We start from the raw sequence: 19,302 nt of genomic DNA, 5'->3' as shown, positions 1-19,302 counted from the left end.
AAGGTTTTTCATTTATTGAAAAAGGAACAATTGGACTTAATTTGTTTACAGGAAACACATGTGATAAGGCTACACAGGAAAGTATTGATTAATAAAAGATTGGGACAAGAGTTTATTTCATCGGATAAGGTTAAAAAGAGAGGAGTTGTAATTTACGCCAAAGAGAGCCTGTCACCGAAATTTGTTTTTAAAGATGATCAAGGAAGATTTGTGGCAATCGAAATTCAATCACAAGGAGAAAAATTTTTAATAATAGGAGTTTATGCACCAAATGAGGGGAAATCTGAATTTTTTAAGAAATTGCACGAGACATTGCTAGATTACATGGATTACAACATCATTATGATGGGAGATATGAATGGAGTGGTATCTACAAATATGGACAAGTCGCAGAGACAGATTGTAACTAAAGATAGCAGACTACCAAAAACCTTTTTTGAACTGACTGACAATATGGACTTGATTGACATTTGGAGAATTAAGAACCCCCTAGGAAGAGAGGGAACATTCTTCTCTGAAGCCAAAATGACATGGACAAGAATTGACCAAATATGGATAACTAGAGGACTGGCACCTAAGACTCGAAAAGTGGAAATTTGCCCAAAAACTTGCTCCGACCATAATGCTGTGAAAATGGAGATGAAGCTAACACCAAGCGGTTCCTTCAGATGGAGGATGAATGACACCTTATTTAGAGATCAAGAGGTTATCAAGAAGGCCCAAAAAACCTTGAGAGACTATTTTGAGATAAATTTGAACACTACTACTGAAAAAAGAATAATCTGGGACGCAAGTAAAGCAGTTATGAGGGGGTTTCTGATTCAACAGAATACAATAAAGAAGAGAGCCCAAAACGGAAAAAAAGATAAAATTCTGGAAAAAATAAAGGAGGGTGAGAAGAAACTAAGAGCGAAACCAAAGTCACAAGAGATTCTGAGAGATATAAAGTTATACCAAGTGCAATATATGAAGATGATGAACCAGGAAATTGAATGGAAAATCAAACAAATGAGACAAAAGACATTTGAATCGGCCAATAAATGTGGAAAATTGCTAGCTTGGCAAATGAAAAAAAGACAAAAGCTCAATACTATCACTAATTTGGAAGTGGAAGGAAAGAACATTCAGAATCCAGTGGAAATTAGAAAATGCTTCCAGAGGTATTTTAAAGAACTATATACACAAGGGCCACAGAAAGAGTTTGATATAGACCAATTTTTAAAAACAAATGGATTACAAAAAATCTCTCAAGAAAATAAGATAATGCTGAATTACAAAATCACAGAACAGGAGATAGAAGGTGCCATTCAGAATATGCAGTTGGGTAAATCTCCAGGGCCGGATGGCTTAACCTCAAAATATTATAGATCTTTGAAAGATTGGTTAATTCAGCCACTGAAGGAGGTCTGTAATGAAATTTTGGAGGGGAAAAAAGCGCCAGAGTCGTGGAAGGAAGCCTACATTACACTTATACCGAAAACGGAGTCTGAGAAGACACAACTTAAGAACTACCGCCCCATATCCCTGCTTAATGTGGACTATAAAAATTTTGCTGATATTTTGGCTAATAGATTAAAAAAAGTATTAGTGGAAGAGATACATAAGGACCAAGCTGGCTTTCTTCCAGGTAGACACTTGTCTGACAATACGAGGAACATAATTAACATATTGGAGAAGTTGCAAGTGAACATTAATACTAAAGCAGTTTTAATTTTTATAGATGCGGAGAAAGCCTTTGACAATATTTCTTGGAATTTCATGAAGAAAAATCTTCGGGGGATGGGGGTGGGTCAAGGGTTTGAAAATGGTATAAGTGCAATTTATTCAGAACAAAAGGCTAAGCTAATAGTTAATAACGTGATGACAGAGGAATTTAAGATAGAGAAAGGGACACGACAAGGCTGCCCAATTTCCCCATTGCTCTTTATTTCAGTCCTGGAGGTTCTGTTAAATATGATTAGAAGGGACCGACTGATTCGGGGTATTCAGGTCGGAGCCAAACAATACAAATTGAAAGCTTTTGCAGATGACCTAGTTTTGACGTTACAGGAGCCAGAATCTAGTACGAAAAGAGTATTAGAACTGATTCAAGAATTTGGTCATGTGGCAGGATTTAAATTGAATAAGTCAAAAACTAAAGTACTTGAGAAAAATTTAACACCGATTGAGAAAGAGAGGTTTCAGAAGGAGACTGGTTTAACATTAGCTAAGAAAGTAAAATATTTGGGGGTTAATATGACTTCTAAGAACTTAAACTTATTTAAAGATAACTATGAGAAATGTTGGACAGAAGTGAAAAAAGACTTAGAAATATGGTCAAATTTGAAGCTTTCCTTGTTGGGTCGAATTGCAGCTATAAAGATGAATGTATTGCCAAAAATGTTATTTTTATTTCAATCATTGCAAATTTTGGACAGGATGGACTGTTTCAAGAAGTGGCAGAGAGATATTTCTAGATTTGTCTGGCAGGGCAAGAAGCCCAGAATAAAATTTAAAATACTAACTGATGCAAAGGAAAGAGGCGGATTTCCCCTGCCAGACCTTAAACTTTACTATGAATCAGCAGCATTCTGCTGGTTGAAAGACTGGCTGCTTCTTGAGAACACAGACATTTTGGACTTAGAAGGTTTTAACAACGTTTTTGGATGGCATGCATATTTGTGGTACGACAAGGTTAAAGCACATAAAGCATTTAAAAACCATATTGTCAGGAAAGCATTGTTCAATGTCTGCATAAGATACAAAGACTTAATTGGAAAATAAAACCCCAAGGTGGTTGTCACCAATGGAAGCGAAGGCTCAGAAAAAGCTCAATATGGAGGCCAAATGGCCGAAATATTGGGAAATTTTGGAACAAGAAGGAGATAAACTGAAATTGCAGAGTTTTGAGAAATTAAAAGATAAAGTGCGAGACTGGCTTCATTATTATCAAATAAGAGAGGCCTATAATTTGGACAAAAAAATTGGCTTCCAGGTGGAAAAATCAAAATTGGAAACAGAATTGTTAGATCCCAAAACTAAGATACTTTCAAGAATGTATAACTTGCTGTTGAAATGGAATACGCAGGATGAAACGGTTAAATCTGCTATGATTAAATGGGCACAAGATATTGGTCATAACATTATGTTTGCGGACTGGGAACAGTTGTGGACCACCGGTATGAAATTCACGGCATATAATGCCTTAAGAGAGAATATTGTGAAAATGATATACAGGTGGTACATGACACCAGTCAAGCTTGCAAAAATATATCATTTGCCCGATAATAAATGCTGGAAATGTAAAGAAAATGAAGGTACATTCTTTCACCTTTGGTGGACGTGCCCAAAGATTAAGGCTTTCTGGGAGATGATCTATAATGAAATGAAAAAGGTATTTAAATATACCTTCCTGAAGAAACCAGAGGCCTTTCTCCTGGGCATAGTCGGCCAATTGGTGCCAAAGAAGGATAGAAATTTCTTTATGTATGCAACAACAGCAGCAAGAATACTGATTGCAAAGTATTGGAAGACACAAGATTTACCCACCCTGGAAGAGTGGCAGATGAAGGTGATGGACTATATGGAATTAGCGGAAATGACTGGCAGAATCCGAGACCAGGGAGAAGAGTTGGTGGAAGAAGACTGGAAGAAATTTAAAGACTATCTTCAGAAACACTGTAAAATTAATGAATGTTAAAAATGATGTTGGATTGAAAATAAGTGGCATTAGCAACAAAGTTATGAGAATATGCAAAAATGAATTGATAAAGGATGAAAATATAGAGGTACAATATGTTAAGTTATAGAGTTAAGATAAACGAAAGAGGGTAAGGATTTGCTGACTTGATTACTTAAATGGGAATACAAAAAGGGAAGGTGTGAGGAGGTCAAGGAAACAAGCTAACGAATTTAAAGTTATAAAAAATGGATTTGTTTTTAATTCTTTTTTATCTATCTGGGTTTTTTTGTATCTTGTATTTTTATTTTTATTTTTTATTTTTTAAGAATTTTTGTATGTTTTTGTTTTTTTATCTTTTTCTTTTACTATGTTTCTCTTTGTATTTTCTAAACCTATGTTTTTGTAAAATCTCAATACATATTTTATAAAAAAAAATAAAAGACACTTCCTGAAATATAGTGGAATATAGCACAAGTTTAGCACTTGTTTCCATGTTATTTGCAAATAGATTTATTTTCTGGAAGCAAATATCATGGAAATGAGTGCTAAATGTACACCATATTACCAGAAGTAGTTTTTATGTTATCTGAAAACTCAAATAGAATGCAGAAATTAACAGTGAGGAAATGTCAAGAAAACAGAATAAACTGCCATGGAATGCAGCCAATATCTTTCCATGTGTTCTGATGCAAAGAAGATAACTGCATCCCATGAAATAAAATGTTTGTAAAGGACCCTGAAAGGTCCAAGGAATTCTGTTTCCTTTTGCCCCTTCTTTTCTCTTCCTCCTCTCAGATTGCGATGGGTGTGCCTTTGCACAGACTGAAGGACATCCGAGCCCTCTATGGAGAACCCCCCTGGGGGGATTCTCCCATTGCCTTCGAGAGCCTCAGCAATGTGCCCGTCCCCAGGGGCCACGTGATTGCAGCACGGATCACCAGTGAAAATCCTGATGAGGTCAGTCATGGAGACTCAAACTGTCCTTACCTGTAAGGAGATGGAGAGGGGATGCTGAGAGAGCTTGGGTCCACATTGCAAGCGTGTGGGATGTGAATCCTTTTATCAAGCAGTGTCAAACTTCTGTGCAACAGGAGTTCACAAATTGCCTATTGTTTATTTATTTAATTTTTTTGGACCCCAGCTTTCCACCTAAGGTTCTGTTATGCTGCTTACAATCTAAAAATGAAATAAAAGCACAATCCAGCAACCATTAAATATGAACATATAACAGTGAAGTTTATTATTAAATATTATTATTCAAGATGAAGCAGCAAGGACTAGCAGCCGCAATAAAACACAATTAAGTCCAGGATTGCTTGGAGAAGATCTTGCAGGAACTCAGATGACCCTGCAAGATCTGCAAGAGCCCCCCCCCCTTAATGAGGGCACTGCCTGGGCCTTGCCCCTTCAAGCAAGATGGGGAGTGTCAAAGTGGACACAAAAAGAGCTTTTAAGCTTTCTGCCTTGCTTGGATTTAACTTGTGGAATTTCAATCATGTTCTACCACGTATGGTTGAAATAATTCAAGTTAAGAGTGAGTGCCTATGATACGATCACACTGTAGTAAAGACCTGGGGACATTAAAGCCCACATCCGGTTTTTCTTAGCACCGGTCAGGTAACACCATCTATGCTTTTCAGTGACTCTGCTGTCTCATGTTTACCATTTTTGTGGCAAGCTGCCTTTTGAGACCTCACTTAAAAGTCGGCGGGAAAATAAGGCAAAAGTGTAAATGCATGTTCTCCCCCCCCCCCCCACTTTCCTGCTCCCCATGTCTCTCTTTTGCACCTTGCAGGGCTTCAAGCCAAGCTCTGGCACCGTGCAGGAGCTGAATTTCCGCAGCAACAAGAACGTCTGGGGGTACTTCAGTGTGGCAGCCACTGGCGGCTTGCATGAATTTGCTGACTCTCAGTTTGGACACTGTTTCTCCTGGGGAGAGAACCGAGAGGAAGCCATCTCGTGAGTATTTCACTGTCATCAACCTTAGTGGCCTTAAGGAGTTGGGAGCAGGTTACCTGTGAGATCACCTTGCCCTGCATATGCTCACTTGACTGCTTTGAGCTTCAGAATGGGCACCCTTGGAGGTGCCATATAACATTTGTTCCACATTGTGGCCGCACCACACTTTGGAACTCCCTGCCTATAGATACCACTGTGAATCTATACAGTGAATAGATATTCACTGTATTCTTTTTCACACCTGTGAGAACCACTTTTGTTTAGGCAAGCCTGCCCAGATACATTGAATGTTGGCATGTTGTTTTAATCTGATTTTAGCTTATCACTGAGGTTAATTATTATTTGAATGTTTTAAATAGCTGCTTTTAACTGTTGCTGAATGTCAGAGGCTTAGTGCTGTCCAGCTGGCCATAGATAAGACTCCGGGCTCCCAGCCAGTTCCAAACAATTGATTTATTTGACAAAGTTCAAACATACATCTCCAGCGTTTCCATTAACCTCCTTCCCCTTGTGCGCAGTTGCTCCCACTAACGTTACTTCCTTCTTTTCTTTACCCAGCATGCAAATCTGCGAAAACTCCTCCCCTTATTTCCTCTGTGTACAGCATGACTTGTCCCAGGCTCACACTCCTCCTCCCCCTCTTCGTCAGACTGACTGTCTGACGACACGCTGCTGATAATCTCTCTAGGCTCCCTATAACTGCTGGTTTCTGTCCTTTCATCTTTTCCCGTTTGCCTCTCCCTGACACTGAACTACAACTCCCATCACCCCTGGCCTTTGGCCATGCTTGCTTGGGCTGATGGGAGTTGTAGTTCAGCAACATCTGGAGGGCCAAAGCTACCCCACCCCTGCAGTAAGTTAAAACAAGAGCCATGATGTTAGGCTGTGAGCTTTCCCCCTCAAATGGCAGTCATCAAAGTCTAGCTTGAGGATAAGGAAATGTGCGGCTTCATGATGTGATGGTAAACTTTTTAGATGATCAGACTGCAATCCTATCCACATCTGTTTGGGAGTAATCCCAACTGAGTGAATGCAAAGGGTTGCCCTGCAGATGTTATTAGGGAGAGGAGAGAAGGAGATGCAAGACTGCCTCTTTTCATACCAGCATTTCCAGTAACATCTACCAGGCTGTGATTGGATGATACTTCAGAAAGGGCCTTGCTTCACCCCCTGATAAATCAAATTTCCAGCTATCTTTTTGAGAAAAGCAAATTTATTGTTGTATGCAGAGTCTAGATAAAAAATAAAAATAAAATCTCCTGAGGCAGATCTGTACCTTAATAAGAAGGGTTATCTTCTCAGAAACTTAGTAGTAGCTCTGAAGGAGCTGTCCATCCGTGGGGACTTCAGGACAACAGTCGAGTACCTGGTCAAGCTGCTGGAAACAGAGAGTTTCCAGGCCAACGAGACTGACACCAGCTGGCTAGATCACCTGATTGCAGAGAAAGTGCAGGTGAGCCGAGCTCCGGGTGCCAGTCATTTATGCCATGCTTCTGAATATATACTGCATATTTTTTATTAACCTTTTGGGATTAAAAGATGTGAGCACCTTGGTCTGAATTCTTTCTTCTTATGAAGAAGTTGTCTGTCTATCGGTCTGCCTACATTATTTTCCCTTCAGGCAGAGAAGCCAGACACTATTCTGGGCGTGGTCTGTGGCGCTCTCAACGTGGCGGATGCTCTGTTCAGGACGTCTATGGATGATTTCCTGCATTCGCTTGAAAGGTAAAGCGCCACCTAAAGGAGTGTTGGGGGTGTTACACCACTCAGCCGCATTTGAGAAACTCTTCCTACTCACCTGGGCTTTGGTGCTGACTTGCAGTCGCAAATTATGTTGCAGGGAGTGGCAGCATAGCTAAAGAGCAGCTGTCCGAGCATAGCAGCAAAGTGTGTGTGTGTGGAATGCTTAGAGTATTCTAAAGGTGCTCTGCAGATCTGTCTTCAAAAGATTGTTCTGAAGAGTAACTGAAGGGCGGTGGAGAGGGGAGGAAGAGGATTGTAGGGCAATTTTTGTGCTAAGATGGGATTGTCTTCCAGGGGCCAAGTCCTACCAGCAGCCTCACTTTTGAACATTGTTGACGTTGAGCTTATTTACGAAGGCATGAAATACTCACTCAAGGTAATGCTTGCGAAAGGTTGATCCAAAGGGGAAGGCTCAGAGAGCCAGTTGATTTGTGTGCCAAATGTCCCAGGCTCAGTCCGCAAAGACTACTCCAGTTAGGCTGGGGAAAGACTCCTGTCTGAAGCCCTGGAGAGCCCCTGCCAGCCAGTGCAGGCAACACTGGGCTACATGGACTTGACACAAGGCGGCTTCCCACTGGGAGTCTTGGTATGCAGGGTGCGGCTTGGGAACTTGATTGGAGAGCAGGCTGTACCTGTTGCTTAGGGAGTAAGAAGATAATGAAGTTGTTCATCATGGGACATACCGTATTTTTTGTTCCATAGGATGCTCCGTCCCATAGGACGCACCTAGTTTTTTTGGGGGGAAATAAAGGAAAAATTTTTTCCCTTTATTTCCCCCCCAAAACCAGGTCGGGGAAACCAAACCAGGTCGGGGAACAGCGGTATGGCGGCGCTCCGCCTCCCTGCTGTCCCCCGAGCTTGTGGGGCTAGCCGATGTCTGCCCGAAGCGCAGGGCGCTCTGCTTCAGGGCGCCCCGCGCGCCGAACAGCAGGCTGCTATCCGCAGACTAGGGAGCCCTGCGGGAATTCCCGCAGGGCTCCACAGGCTGTGGATGTCTGCCCGGCGCGCGGGGCGCTCTGCTTCAGGGCGCCCTGCGCGCCGGGCGGCAGGCTGCTATCCGCAGCCTAGGGAGCCCTGCGGGAACTCCCGCGGGCTCCCCAGGCTTGCAGATAGCTTCCCGAAGCCTGGAGAGCGAGAGGGGTCGGTGCGCACCGACCCCTCTCGCTCTCCAAGCTTCAGTGAAGGCCTGTATTTGCCCCATAGGACGCACACAGATTTCCCCTTCATTTTTGGAGGGGAAAAAGTGCGTCCTATAGGGTGAAAAATACGGTAAATACAGGTGCCACTACCTGAACATAATCAGTCCTCAGGAAATGGTTTGTCATGAGAGTGTTTGTGTAACAAGTCAACATTTTCTTTTGATTCCTATGAGAAAATGTATAATGCTTTTCTGACCACGCAATTTTGTCCCCCAAATGACGAAAAGACCCAGGAAACCCCTCTGAAAGCTTGCAAAAAGCAAACAAGGAAGGGAAAAATGCTCTTATTTGCCCCATCTCTCCCCCTTCACCCCCACCATGGTTTCAGCAGAACAGCTGCTGCAGGCCAGCCAAACATGAAAACAAGGCTTCCTTGAGGCAGCTTATCCACACGCAGGTCTGGCTGTTTGGATATCTGACTCTGCAGTGTGTATTGCGAGGTTGGAAGTGGGCAGGGTGATAGATGGGGTAACTTGGGGGTTTCCTTCCCACTCTGAGGGGAAGATGGGTAAAAAGGCTCCCGTTTTCTTTTTCTGGCGCTTGGGCAGGTTGCTCGCCAGTCTCTGTCTACCTACGTGATCATAATGAACAACACCCACATAGAGATCGACGTCCACAGGTTGAATGACGGGGGGCTCCTGCTCTCCTACGATGGCAACAGTTATACCACGTACATGAAGGAAGAAACGGACCGGTAAGTGGATTTCTGAGTTGCTGCTTCTTGCTCTTTGTGGAATCCAGTTCAAGGCTTAGCAAGGGAGAGAAGCTTTTCCAGGCCACCTACAAGGGAAGAGAGCGGCCTTGTCTGGGCACATGTGCAGCAGCCATTTGCTCACAATTAAGTCGCAGTTGCCTGTGATGGAATGGCTAGCAGCTTAGGCTGGGAGCTGTAGGCCAGGGCTGTGCATTTCACTTTGGCTGTCAGGTCCTGCATTCAATTCCCAGACCAGATAAGACAATCCTTTAGAAGAGGGAGGAAAGATTAGCATAAAAGCAATAACAGCTCACGTAGAAAAAGGGGGGAACTCTAAAGAAAAGCATAACAACTAGAGCTGCAGTGTAAAAGTTATAAGTAGCTAGATTAATCAACTAAATGGTGCCTCAATTAATTGGGCAGCAGATTTTAATTTTTTTTACATGTGCAAATACTATTTTTAATACAACTATTTATTAAAACTGCTTATATGGTTGGCAGGTGGCAGTGATCTGTTTTAATCTGGTGTTTTTGTCATAGCATAAATCTGAAGCAAAAAAAACATGAGAGTTGGAAGGGGCCCCCAAGGGTCATCTAGCCCAACCCCCACAATGCAGGAATCACACCTAAAGAATCACTCACAGGTGGCCATCCAACCTCTGTTTCAAAACCTCCAAGGAAGGGAGAATCCTCCACCTTCTGAGGTTGGGCGTTCCACATCCTGTGCTTGAGAACTATTCTGTACATTCATTGGTAAATTAATCCCCCCCCATTAAATTAGTTTAAATATTTAAAATGAATATTTAACTTAAGATTTCTTGGTCACAGCAACTGATTGAAAGACGCAACGGTATCAAGAGGTGGCAGAAAGACATATCTAGATTTGTCTGGCAGGGCAAAAAGCCCAGAATAAAATTTAAGATATTAACTGATGCAAAAGAAAGAGGGGGGTTTGCCCTGCCAGACTTAAAACTGTATTATGAATCAGCAGCTTTTTGCTGGCTGAAAAACTGGCTACTTCTTGAGAACACAGACATTTTGGATTTGGAAGGGTTTAATAATAGGTTTGGTTGGCATGCATATATATGGTATGACAAGGTAAAAATTCACAAAGGTTTCAAAAACCATATTGTCAGGAAAGCACTATATAATGTTTGGATTCGGTATAAAGACTTGTTGGAAAACAAAACCCCTAGGTGGCTGTCACCAATGGAAGCTAAGGAAGTGAAAAAACTTAATATGGAATCTAAATGGCCAAAATATTGGGAAATTATAGAACAAGAGGAGGGAAAAGTGAAACTACAGAGTTATGAGAAATTGAAGTCTAAAGTAAGAGACTGGCTTCATTATTACCAGATAAATGAAGTATTCAAACAGGACAGGAAAATTGGCTTTCAGGTGGAGAGATCAAAATTAGAAACAGAATTGTTGGAACCCAATACTAAGAATTTGTCAAGAATGTACAACTTGCTGTTGAAATGGAATACACAGGATGAGATGGTTAAATCAGCTATGATTAAATGGGCACAAGACATTGGTCATGACATCATGTTTGCTGACTGGGAACAGTTATGGACCACCGGTATAAAGTTTACGGCATGTAATGCCTTAAGAGAGAATATTATGAAAATGATTTATAGGTGGTACATGACCCCAGTCAAGCTTGCAAAAATCTATCATTTGCCCAATAATAAATGCTGGAAATGTAATGAAACTGAAGGTACTTTCTACCACCTTTGGTGGACGTGCCCAAGGATCAAGGTCTTCTGGGAAATGATCTATAATGAAATTAAGAATGTACTTAAGTGTACCTTTCATAAGAAACCAGAGGCCTTTCTCCTGGGCATGGTAGGCCAATTGGTGTCAAGGAAAGATAGGACGTTCTTTATGTACGCTACAACAGCAGCAAGAGTTCTTTTAGCAAAGTATTGGAAGACACAAGAACTACCCACGCTGGAAGAGTGGCAGACGAAGGTGATAGACTATATGGGACTGGCCGAGATGACTGGCAGAATCCGCGACCAAGGAAAAGAGACGGTGGAAGAAGATTGGAAGAAATTTAAAGTTTATCTTAAGAACTGTTGTAAAATTAATGAGTGCTAAAATGTCATGGGTAATGTAAAACAGAATTGCAGTGACAAATAATTGGGTAAGAGAAAAAGGATTAAAGAAAGTGAATTATAAGTAATTGAAATTAGGGGTTGCTGGAAAAGTTTAAAACAGGGATACAGAAAAGGGAGGTATGGGGAAGTCGTTGAAATAAGGTTTAAGAAAAGAGGTTATGAAATTATACGTGTTTATATGTTTGTTTGTTTATGTATTGTCAGTTGTATTGTGTTTTAATATATGTTGGAAAATTAATAAAAATTTATATATATATATATATATAAAAGAAAGACGCAACGGTAAAGGGACACCCTTCTCTCTGCAGTGGGTAGCAGTTAACACCCTAAAAGCTAACCCCCCCCGTCTCTTTTCGGCTCCAGATACCGCATCACCATTGGCAATAAAACCTGTGACTTTGAAAAGGAGAACGACCCAACCTTGCTCCGTTCTCCCTCTGCTGGGAAGCTCCTGCAGTACACGGTGGATGACGGGGGACACGTCTGTGTGGGCCACAGCTATGCGGAAATCGAGGTAGCCCTGGCCTTGGCCGGCTGGGAAGCATTTCTGAAGATGCTCTGGAGCTGCCTTCCCAGCCACCGCATGGCAGGGGCAAACGGGAGCGTATTGGGCGCAATGAACTTTCAGCTGCAGAGTGGGTGGGGATGAGTGGATCATTTCTGGGGTGCCCCCTTTCCCTGGATGCCCCAAGCGCACACTTATTTTGCTTAAGGGCTAATCCAGCCCTGCGTGAATCCAGCTTTCATCCGAGGCCTGTCAGCAAGGGTGAGGAAGCCTCCTGTCACTCTCCAAACAGGTGATGAAGATGGTGGTGACCTTGGCAGTGGAGGAATCGGGCCTCATCCATTACGTGAAGCGGCCAGGTACATTGCTGGAGACGGGCTGCGTTGTGGCGAGGCTTGAGCTGGACAACCCCACCAAAGTCCACCTGGTAAGTGAGCCGAGGCTGATTGGGAAAGGAAGGTGTGTCTGGCTGGGCTCTCCTCCGCCTCTGCTCCGGCCTTCTGGATTCTAAAAGGATTTTCTCTGCTTTCTTCCTTCTTGTGCTGCCCTCCCCAATGTCTCCCCATCCCCACCTCCAGGCCCAGTTGTACACCGGTGGGCTGCCCACTCAACAGCCCCTGCCCATCCTCGGTGAGAAATTGCACCAGGTCTTCCACAACGTGCTGGAGAGCCTGATGAACGTCATGAATGGATATTGTTTGCCAGAGCCGTATTTCAGCACCAAAGTAAGGGGGGGGGGGTGGTCTCCTTGAGTGCAAAGACCCCTGGCTGGTTTTGCATGTGTGAGCTTTTGTAATATGATTTTTATTAAGATTAATCTAAAACAATACAAACAACAGATCTATCAGTCAAAGCCAAGTCCCACACCCTCTCATGTCAGATGCTTCACTTGTCCTGCACAGAAAGCAAGGAGGTTGTGGGCTGCCCTGGAGGCCAACAAAGTCCCACAGGGACAGGAAGCCTTCTTCTAATCTCCTTCCTGCTGGGGGGAGCCAGGGGGTGGCAGGACTGAGCCACGTCAGAGGCTGTGGTGGTAATGAGGAATAGGGCTCAGCAGTTCCTGGCAGGAACAAGCCAGGGATCTTCCACAAGCAAAGCAAGTGGGGCCTCTTCCTTGTGCTTGGGAGGCTCCCAGGCAGTCCTGGCCAAAGCTGGCTTTCGTTGCACCAGACAGTTTTCTCAGATGTGCAGAACTTCTCTTAATACAGTCACACCTTGGGATAAATACGCTTCAGGTTGAGCACTTTTGGGTTGCGCTCCGTGGCGACCCGGAAGTAATGGAGTGCGTTACTTCCGAGTTTCATTGCTCACACATGCGCAGATAGTCAAAATGACATCGTGCGCATGCGCGGAAGCGGCGAAACGCGACCCGTGCACGCACAGACGCACTGTCGCGTCTTACGTTCTGTTCAGGACGCGAATGGGGCTCTGGAACGGATCCCGTTCGCATACCGAGGTACCATTGTACTTCCCTTGGGTTCCTTGGCAGTCCCTATACCAGTAGAGCCCCTCAGCACAAACTGCCGATGCCCCTGAACTTGCCTTTTCCCAAACTGTGAATCTGTGTCTTATTTGGGAGGTCCTTGTGTCCCTGATAATTTACTCCTTTTTGATGTTGTTGTTCAGCTCAAAGAATGGGTCTTCAAGCTGATGAAGACCCTCCGGGACCCCTCTCTTCCTCTCCTGGAGCTGCAGGAGATCATGACAAGCATTTCGGGCCGCATCCCGCCATCTGTGGAGAAGTCAATTCGGAAAGTGATGGCCCAGTATGCCAGCAACATCACCTCAGTGCTGTGCCAGTTCCCCAGCCAGCAAGTAAGGCCTGCAGTGGGGGGAGGGCAGGTGATGCCAGGAGGACTGGGGGTGGGCTGCCTTCAAAGAAATGCTGGGGAGGCCCAGGGGGGATCCTGAGAGAACTGGGGGTGTTCTTGAGCTTTGTGCAGAGTTTCCCCTCCCCTACCCCTCCCTAAGTCTGTGTAACTGAAGTTACTGCTCTTCTGCAGTTGGCATGCAGGGGTCCTCCAGATTGTGATGTGTTAATATGCGACAGCAAAGGGGTCCAATGCAATCCTGGGCTGCATCCACAGAAGTCTAGTGTCTAGCTCAAGTCATTGTACAGCTCTATTCTGACTTTGTCAGGCCCCACCTGGAATCTTTGTCCAGTTCTGGGTGCCACAATTTAAGATGGATATGGACAACCTGGAAGGTGTGCAGAGGAGGGCGACCAAGATGAACAAGGGTCTGGAAACCCGGCCTGATGAGGAACAGGTTGAAGGAGCTGGGGATGTTTAGCCTGGCAAAGAGGAGACTGAGAGGGGACTTGGCCTTACTTTCAGTATATGAGGGCGCTCATACAGAGGATAGAGTGAGCTTGATTTCTGCTGCTCTAGAGGGTAGGACATGAACCAATGGATTCAACTTTCTGATGGTAAGAGCTGTTCAATAGTGGAATGGACTCCCCCAGAAGGCTCTCCTTCACTGGAGGTTGTTAAACAGAGGTTGGATGGCCATCTGTCGGGGATTATTTCGCTGTGATTCCTGCATTGCTGGGAGTTGGACTGGATGACCCTTGAGGTCCCTTCCAGTCCTACAGTTCTTTGATTCTATGAACATCCTCTGCTGCTCTGGAGAAAGAAGCATGGGCACAGAACTGAAAGTGCAGAAACAGGCAGCTCCCAAGTCATCTCCTCTAGTTTTTCTCCTTGCCCTCTCTTTCGGTCCTCTAAAAGACATGCTACGGTCCATAAACAGCTTCAGGGGAGAGGGCTCTTGTGCTCAGGTCCTGCTTGCAGATGTCGTACAGGCATCTGCTTGGCCCCTGTGAGAACAGGGGGCTGGACTAGATGGGCCACTGGCTGGATCCAGCAGCCAGGCTCTTCTGATGTTCTTTTGCCTCCCAGATTGCCAGCATTCTGGACAGTCATGCAGCCACCCTGCAGCGGAAAGCTGACCGGGAGGTCTTCTTCCTGAACACCCAGAGCATCGTGCAGCTAGTTCAGAGGCAAGTTCAGGGGATGGGCACCTTGCCTTTCTCTTCACTTACATGCAGCATACATTCCCTACACCCAATGTGTGTGCTGGGTGGCTAGTTTTTTTCTGCTTTCCTAGCTGGGGCTGATTTGAGTTCTAGTCAAAAACATCTAGACAGCACCAGGTTGAGGAAGGCTGGTTTAATGAATATGCTGTGGCCTTGCCTAGAAGGAGGAGAGTTGCAGCAAACACCCCATTGGGGCCTTTTCCTACATTATATATTTGAAAGTTGTTTTTTTCTTATGCTTTTGGACATCTCTATAGTTACAATATCTTTAAGATTTCATAACTAAATTTTGCATGGTGGCTTCTCAGTTCAAGAATCAGATTTTCATTTACATTGGGATACAGTTGGATACCATTTTGAATCAAGATTTGGTTTCTTAGAATTCCAGAGCAACACAGGGGACAAGGCTGTTAGTGATGGAGATATATATATAGAATATAGAATATATAGAATATATAGAATAGGATATATATATATAGAAAAGTTTTAAATCTCCAGTTCAACTTGCTCTGACCTGATACATAAATTATGTGCTTCCTTTTTTTAAAAAAAGTAAAACCTTCATACTTTTTCATCTACTTTATTCGAACAGCTATGCTTCACAATTAAATTCCTCAAGCTAGCAACGTGATATTTTTAGCTGAGAGTTGAAAGTACTTTACAAGAGGTGGCGTTGCTCATCCTACCAATGCCTGTTGTAAACAGGCTGAGGAGGTTTTTCTCTTGCATTAGAAACCTGCAAAGCCTATTTAACCAAAATCAGTGGGACAAAGCTATGTAGGTGCCCACCACGAGAAGCAAATCCCCTCTGAACCCACCTTCAGCTCTTCAAAAGCTCTTGTCAACCCCAGCAAGAGAGGAATACATCTGTTCCCCTCATTTAGGTATCGCAGTGGCATCCGAGGCCACATGAAATCAGTCGTGTTGGATCTCCTAAGGTGTTATTTGCAGGTGGAGACCCAGTTCCAGCAAGGTAGGCTCAACAACAGGTTTGCCGCTCTTCGGTCATCACGGGAGTGAAAGAGGGAGACCAAATCTGACAAGCACCCCTTTTTATTTTCCCTTTTTGTATCAGCTCACTATGACAAATGTGTGATCCACCTACGCGAGCAATACATGCCCGACATGACCCCGGTTCTGGAATGCATTTTCTCCCATGCGCAGGTGGCAAAGAAGAATCTCCTGGTGACGATGTTGATTGTGAGTAGCAGGAGGAAGCTAAGAGCCAGGAGTCCTCTCAGAACAAGGAAGGGGCTTCCTGAGGAGCCACAGATTTTTGTGTGTGTATGTGTGCAGCAGGTCTGTGGCCCTCCGGGCCTGGTTGGACAGCAGCATCCATCTTCCCTGGCCATTGGTCATTCTGACTGGGGCTGGTGGGAGTTGTTGTTTGGCCACCTCTGGAGCAGCCCCCAGATTCACCATTCATTCAAAATTTTATTTGTATGATGCTTTTCCACAAAAATGAATCTTGCTCAAAGCAGCTTGCAACAAAGAAAACAGGAAGGCATTTCGAAATCAGCCACTGCAAGAGCAATTTCATTTCCCAATAGCATAATAGCAAATGTAACAGCATACAAAAGCGCCAACATTTCAATACCAATATAATAAGATTACACTAACAACATTGTGCCTCTTGGCAATAGCAAAAATTGCAAGGGAGCTGCTGGAAACCCCTCTTCCGAGATGTTGTTCCCCCTTCTGCTTTCAGCTTCAGAAGCCAGGCTCCCTATCCGCTGCTGGTTCCTTTCTACATTGGTGCAGGAAGAGACAATACAGTCTTGGCATTTTTTACCTCCAGGATCACCTTTGTGGCCGAGACCACACCCTGACCGATGAGCTGATGGTCATTCTGAATGAGCTGACTCAGCTTAGCAAAACAGAGCACTCCAAAGTGGCCTTGAGGGCCAGGCAGGTCAGTGGGACTCCCGAGTTCTTCCTTCATTCCTGGAACTGCAGGCATTTTGTGCCAAGGCTTTGTGTTGCTGCCTAAGGGGAGAATGTTCCAAACGGCCCCATGTCAAGCTTTGCATGCCCTGGAGGAGGGTTTGGGTTTCTCAAGGAATCTGAGGAGATCTTCCAGAGCACATGGCATGGATGGGAAGAGTGTGGCTCTCTGGATGTTGTTGGGCACCCAGCACCCAGCAGCCAGCATGGCCAGTTGTCTCAGGATGATGGATGTTGTAGCTCAGCGACATCTGGAGGGCTACAGATGTTCCTTCTCCTTAGCATTGACTCTGTGTTTGACAGAAAGAGGATGATCCTGATATGTCCAGGTGGTAACTCTTCAGATTCCAGCTACAATTCATTTTGTAATATGGCCAACCTGATTCTGTTGGTTTTTTGTTCTGTTTTTTGTTTTTTACAAATTTACTCAGCATTTTAAACTGTAATGCTTCTGCTTATTGCGATGTGTTGCTGTTCTGCTTTATTTCTGATGTTTTGTTTTCCTGCTGTATTCTATATTTTGCATTTATTATTTTTATGTTTAAGGTGTTGTCTGTGAATGACAACAAGATTAACAGTTTGATTTATACTTTGGGGTTAAAACAGATGGTGCTCTAGTTTTTGTATGTGTCAGCATGGAAAGACCGTTTGAAAATGTCTGGTCTTTGAAATCTCAGAAGAGATAGGGGCACTTTCAGTGTCTTTCCCCACTAACTTTTACATCTCCATTCTCTCCTGATCTTTTGCTCCCACGCTTTTCAGATCATTTGAAATCCTCCATCTTGGAGGCAGAATAAATGGCACAAAAGTTAGCAATTGTGCACAAATCTTGCTTTTTACTTGTATGTTTCAAAAGGTTTGCTGGGGCCTTGAAAGGTCCCCTGTGATTGCTCTCTTCTTGCTTCCCTTGGGCCGGTTGAACCCAAGCCCCTTTTTGTTCTCAGGTGCTGATTGCCTCCCACCTCCCTTCCTACGAACTGAGGCACAACCAGGTGGAATCCATTTTCCTCTCAGCCATAGACATGTACGGACACCAGTTCTGCCCTGAAAACCTAAAGGTGACCTGGATTGCTTGTTAGGTCTGGCTCTTGCAACTGACAGCATCTGTTCACACTAAAGAGCCATTGTCGTGTCTTGGCAAGAGTGCTGGACTAGGACCCAGGAGAGACCAGGGTTCAAATTCCCACTCGGCCATGAGGCTCCCTGGGTGTCCTTGGGCAGTCACTCATGCTCAGCCAAACCTACCTCACAGGGTCGTTTTGAGGATAAAATGGGGAGGAAGAGAATTGTGTGTGCCACCTTGAGCTCCTAGGAGAGAAAAACAGGTCGGATACGAATACATGACATAAACTTGAGTCACGCTTTAGCCAAGAAGTGCTCAGGGTGGAGCTGGTCCTTTGCCCAGAGTCAGTCTATCAAATCCCTCATTTTTAAAAAAGTAAATAAACTTAGCTGAGAAAGACCCCTGCATGCTTATCAGAGAAGACAGCATTTTCAAACTATAGTTTTTATTCATTCCTTGCATGACTCTGTTCTTCCTTCTCCTTGTGAGTATTATGCCCTGTGGGCAGATCCATACTTTAGGGATGTAGATGGGTATAGAGAGAAGAACTCTAAGCAGCAGCATCAAATGCCACAAACCAGTAAGGATGCTGCCTCCTGATGCTTTTGTCGAAACCTCAGCTGTGTGCACGACACAAACACAGTGATTGCTGGTGATAACTCCATCTTCTTAACTTTGCTACAGTAATATAAAGCTTGCAGTGGGGGAGAGGGCCTTGGTCTCATTTGAGGCCTGAGTGATTCTAATCAAACTTCCTCATGGAAGCATGAGAGGTGGTGGACTCCCCTTCCTTGGCGGTTTTAAGAAGAGGTTGGATGGCCCCCTGTCATGGATTACCTAGCTGAAATCTTGCAGGGGGTTGGACTGGATACCCGTGGAATCCCTTCCAACCCTAAAATCCTGTTATTCTAAATTCTAAACCAGCGTGATTCTAAAAATGTGTTGTGTTCTCCAACGGCAGGCCTGTTTGTTCATTCGCTGCTCCTCCCTTCCTTTCTAGAAACTGATCCTTTCTGAAACCACCATCTTTGATGTCCTGCCTACTTTCTTCTATCACTCCAACCAGGTGGTCCGCATGGCAGCCCTTGAGGTAAAAGGGAGGATGGCAAAGGCTAGAGTAGGGTAGTGCTTGAATGGAACACAGTGACATTTTTCCCCCTTCCAAAAAAGGGAGGGTGCTCTTGTAGCATTGATGGCAGCTGCATAGTTTGGGGCAACTGCTGGCAGGCTGGGGATGAATGCATGCAGCATTCATGATCTGAAGGGTGGGTTCTCATTCATAGAACAGTAGGGCTGGAAGAGAGGGACCCAAAGGGTCGCCTAGCCCAAACCCCTGCCATTCACAGATGCGTTGCAGCACTCACACGACGTCAT

At 44.3% G+C, this 19,302-nt stretch overlaps 2 protein-coding genes across 17 annotated transcripts in view; one reads left to right on the top strand and one right to left on the bottom strand.

Moving 5' to 3' along the window:
* ACACB (acetyl-CoA carboxylase beta) overlaps positions 1–19,302 on the top strand; it is an 81,529-nt gene that overhangs the window by 36,141 nt on the left and 26,086 nt on the right. For 15 of the 16 annotated variants that reach the window (XR_014541260.1, XR_014541261.1, XR_014541262.1 and 12 more), the window contains 16 exons: positions 4,457–4,618; positions 5,457–5,620; positions 6,923–7,073; positions 7,242–7,345; positions 7,658–7,739; positions 9,111–9,256; positions 11,743–11,893; positions 12,177–12,311; positions 12,463–12,609; positions 13,511–13,699; positions 14,785–14,885; positions 15,806–15,894; positions 15,997–16,121; positions 16,720–16,833; positions 17,810–17,923; positions 18,929–19,018. Coding sequence is in view for 8 of the 16 variants with exons in the window: in XM_083583759.1 (XP_083439885.1) it covers positions 4,457–4,618; positions 5,457–5,620; positions 6,923–7,073; positions 7,242–7,345; positions 7,658–7,739; positions 9,111–9,256; positions 11,743–11,893; positions 12,177–12,311; positions 12,463–12,609; positions 13,511–13,699; positions 14,785–14,885; positions 15,806–15,894; positions 15,997–16,121; positions 16,720–16,833; positions 17,810–17,923; positions 18,929–19,018 (2,064 nt within the window). In the remaining 8 variants the exon portion in view is untranslated. The remainder of the gene's footprint in view (positions 1–4,456; positions 4,619–5,456; positions 5,621–6,922; positions 7,074–7,241; positions 7,346–7,657; positions 7,740–9,110; positions 9,257–11,742; positions 11,894–12,176; positions 12,312–12,462; positions 12,610–13,510; positions 13,700–14,784; positions 14,886–15,805; positions 15,895–15,996; positions 16,122–16,719; positions 16,834–17,809; positions 17,924–18,928; positions 19,019–19,302) is intronic. The other variant, XR_014541267.1, reaches the window with a different exon arrangement.
* TCHP (trichoplein keratin filament binding) overlaps positions 1–19,302 on the bottom strand; it is an 82,065-nt gene that overhangs the window by 47,899 nt on the left and 14,864 nt on the right. The window lies entirely within an intron of this gene.

This window comes from Podarcis filfolensis (assembly GCF_964270895.1).
Source record: "Podarcis filfolensis genome assembly, chromosome: 13".
NCBI classification, from domain to species: domain Eukaryota; kingdom Metazoa; phylum Chordata; class Lepidosauria; order Squamata; family Lacertidae; genus Podarcis; species Podarcis filfolensis.
This window is presented reverse-complemented; position numbering and strand designations above follow the sequence as displayed.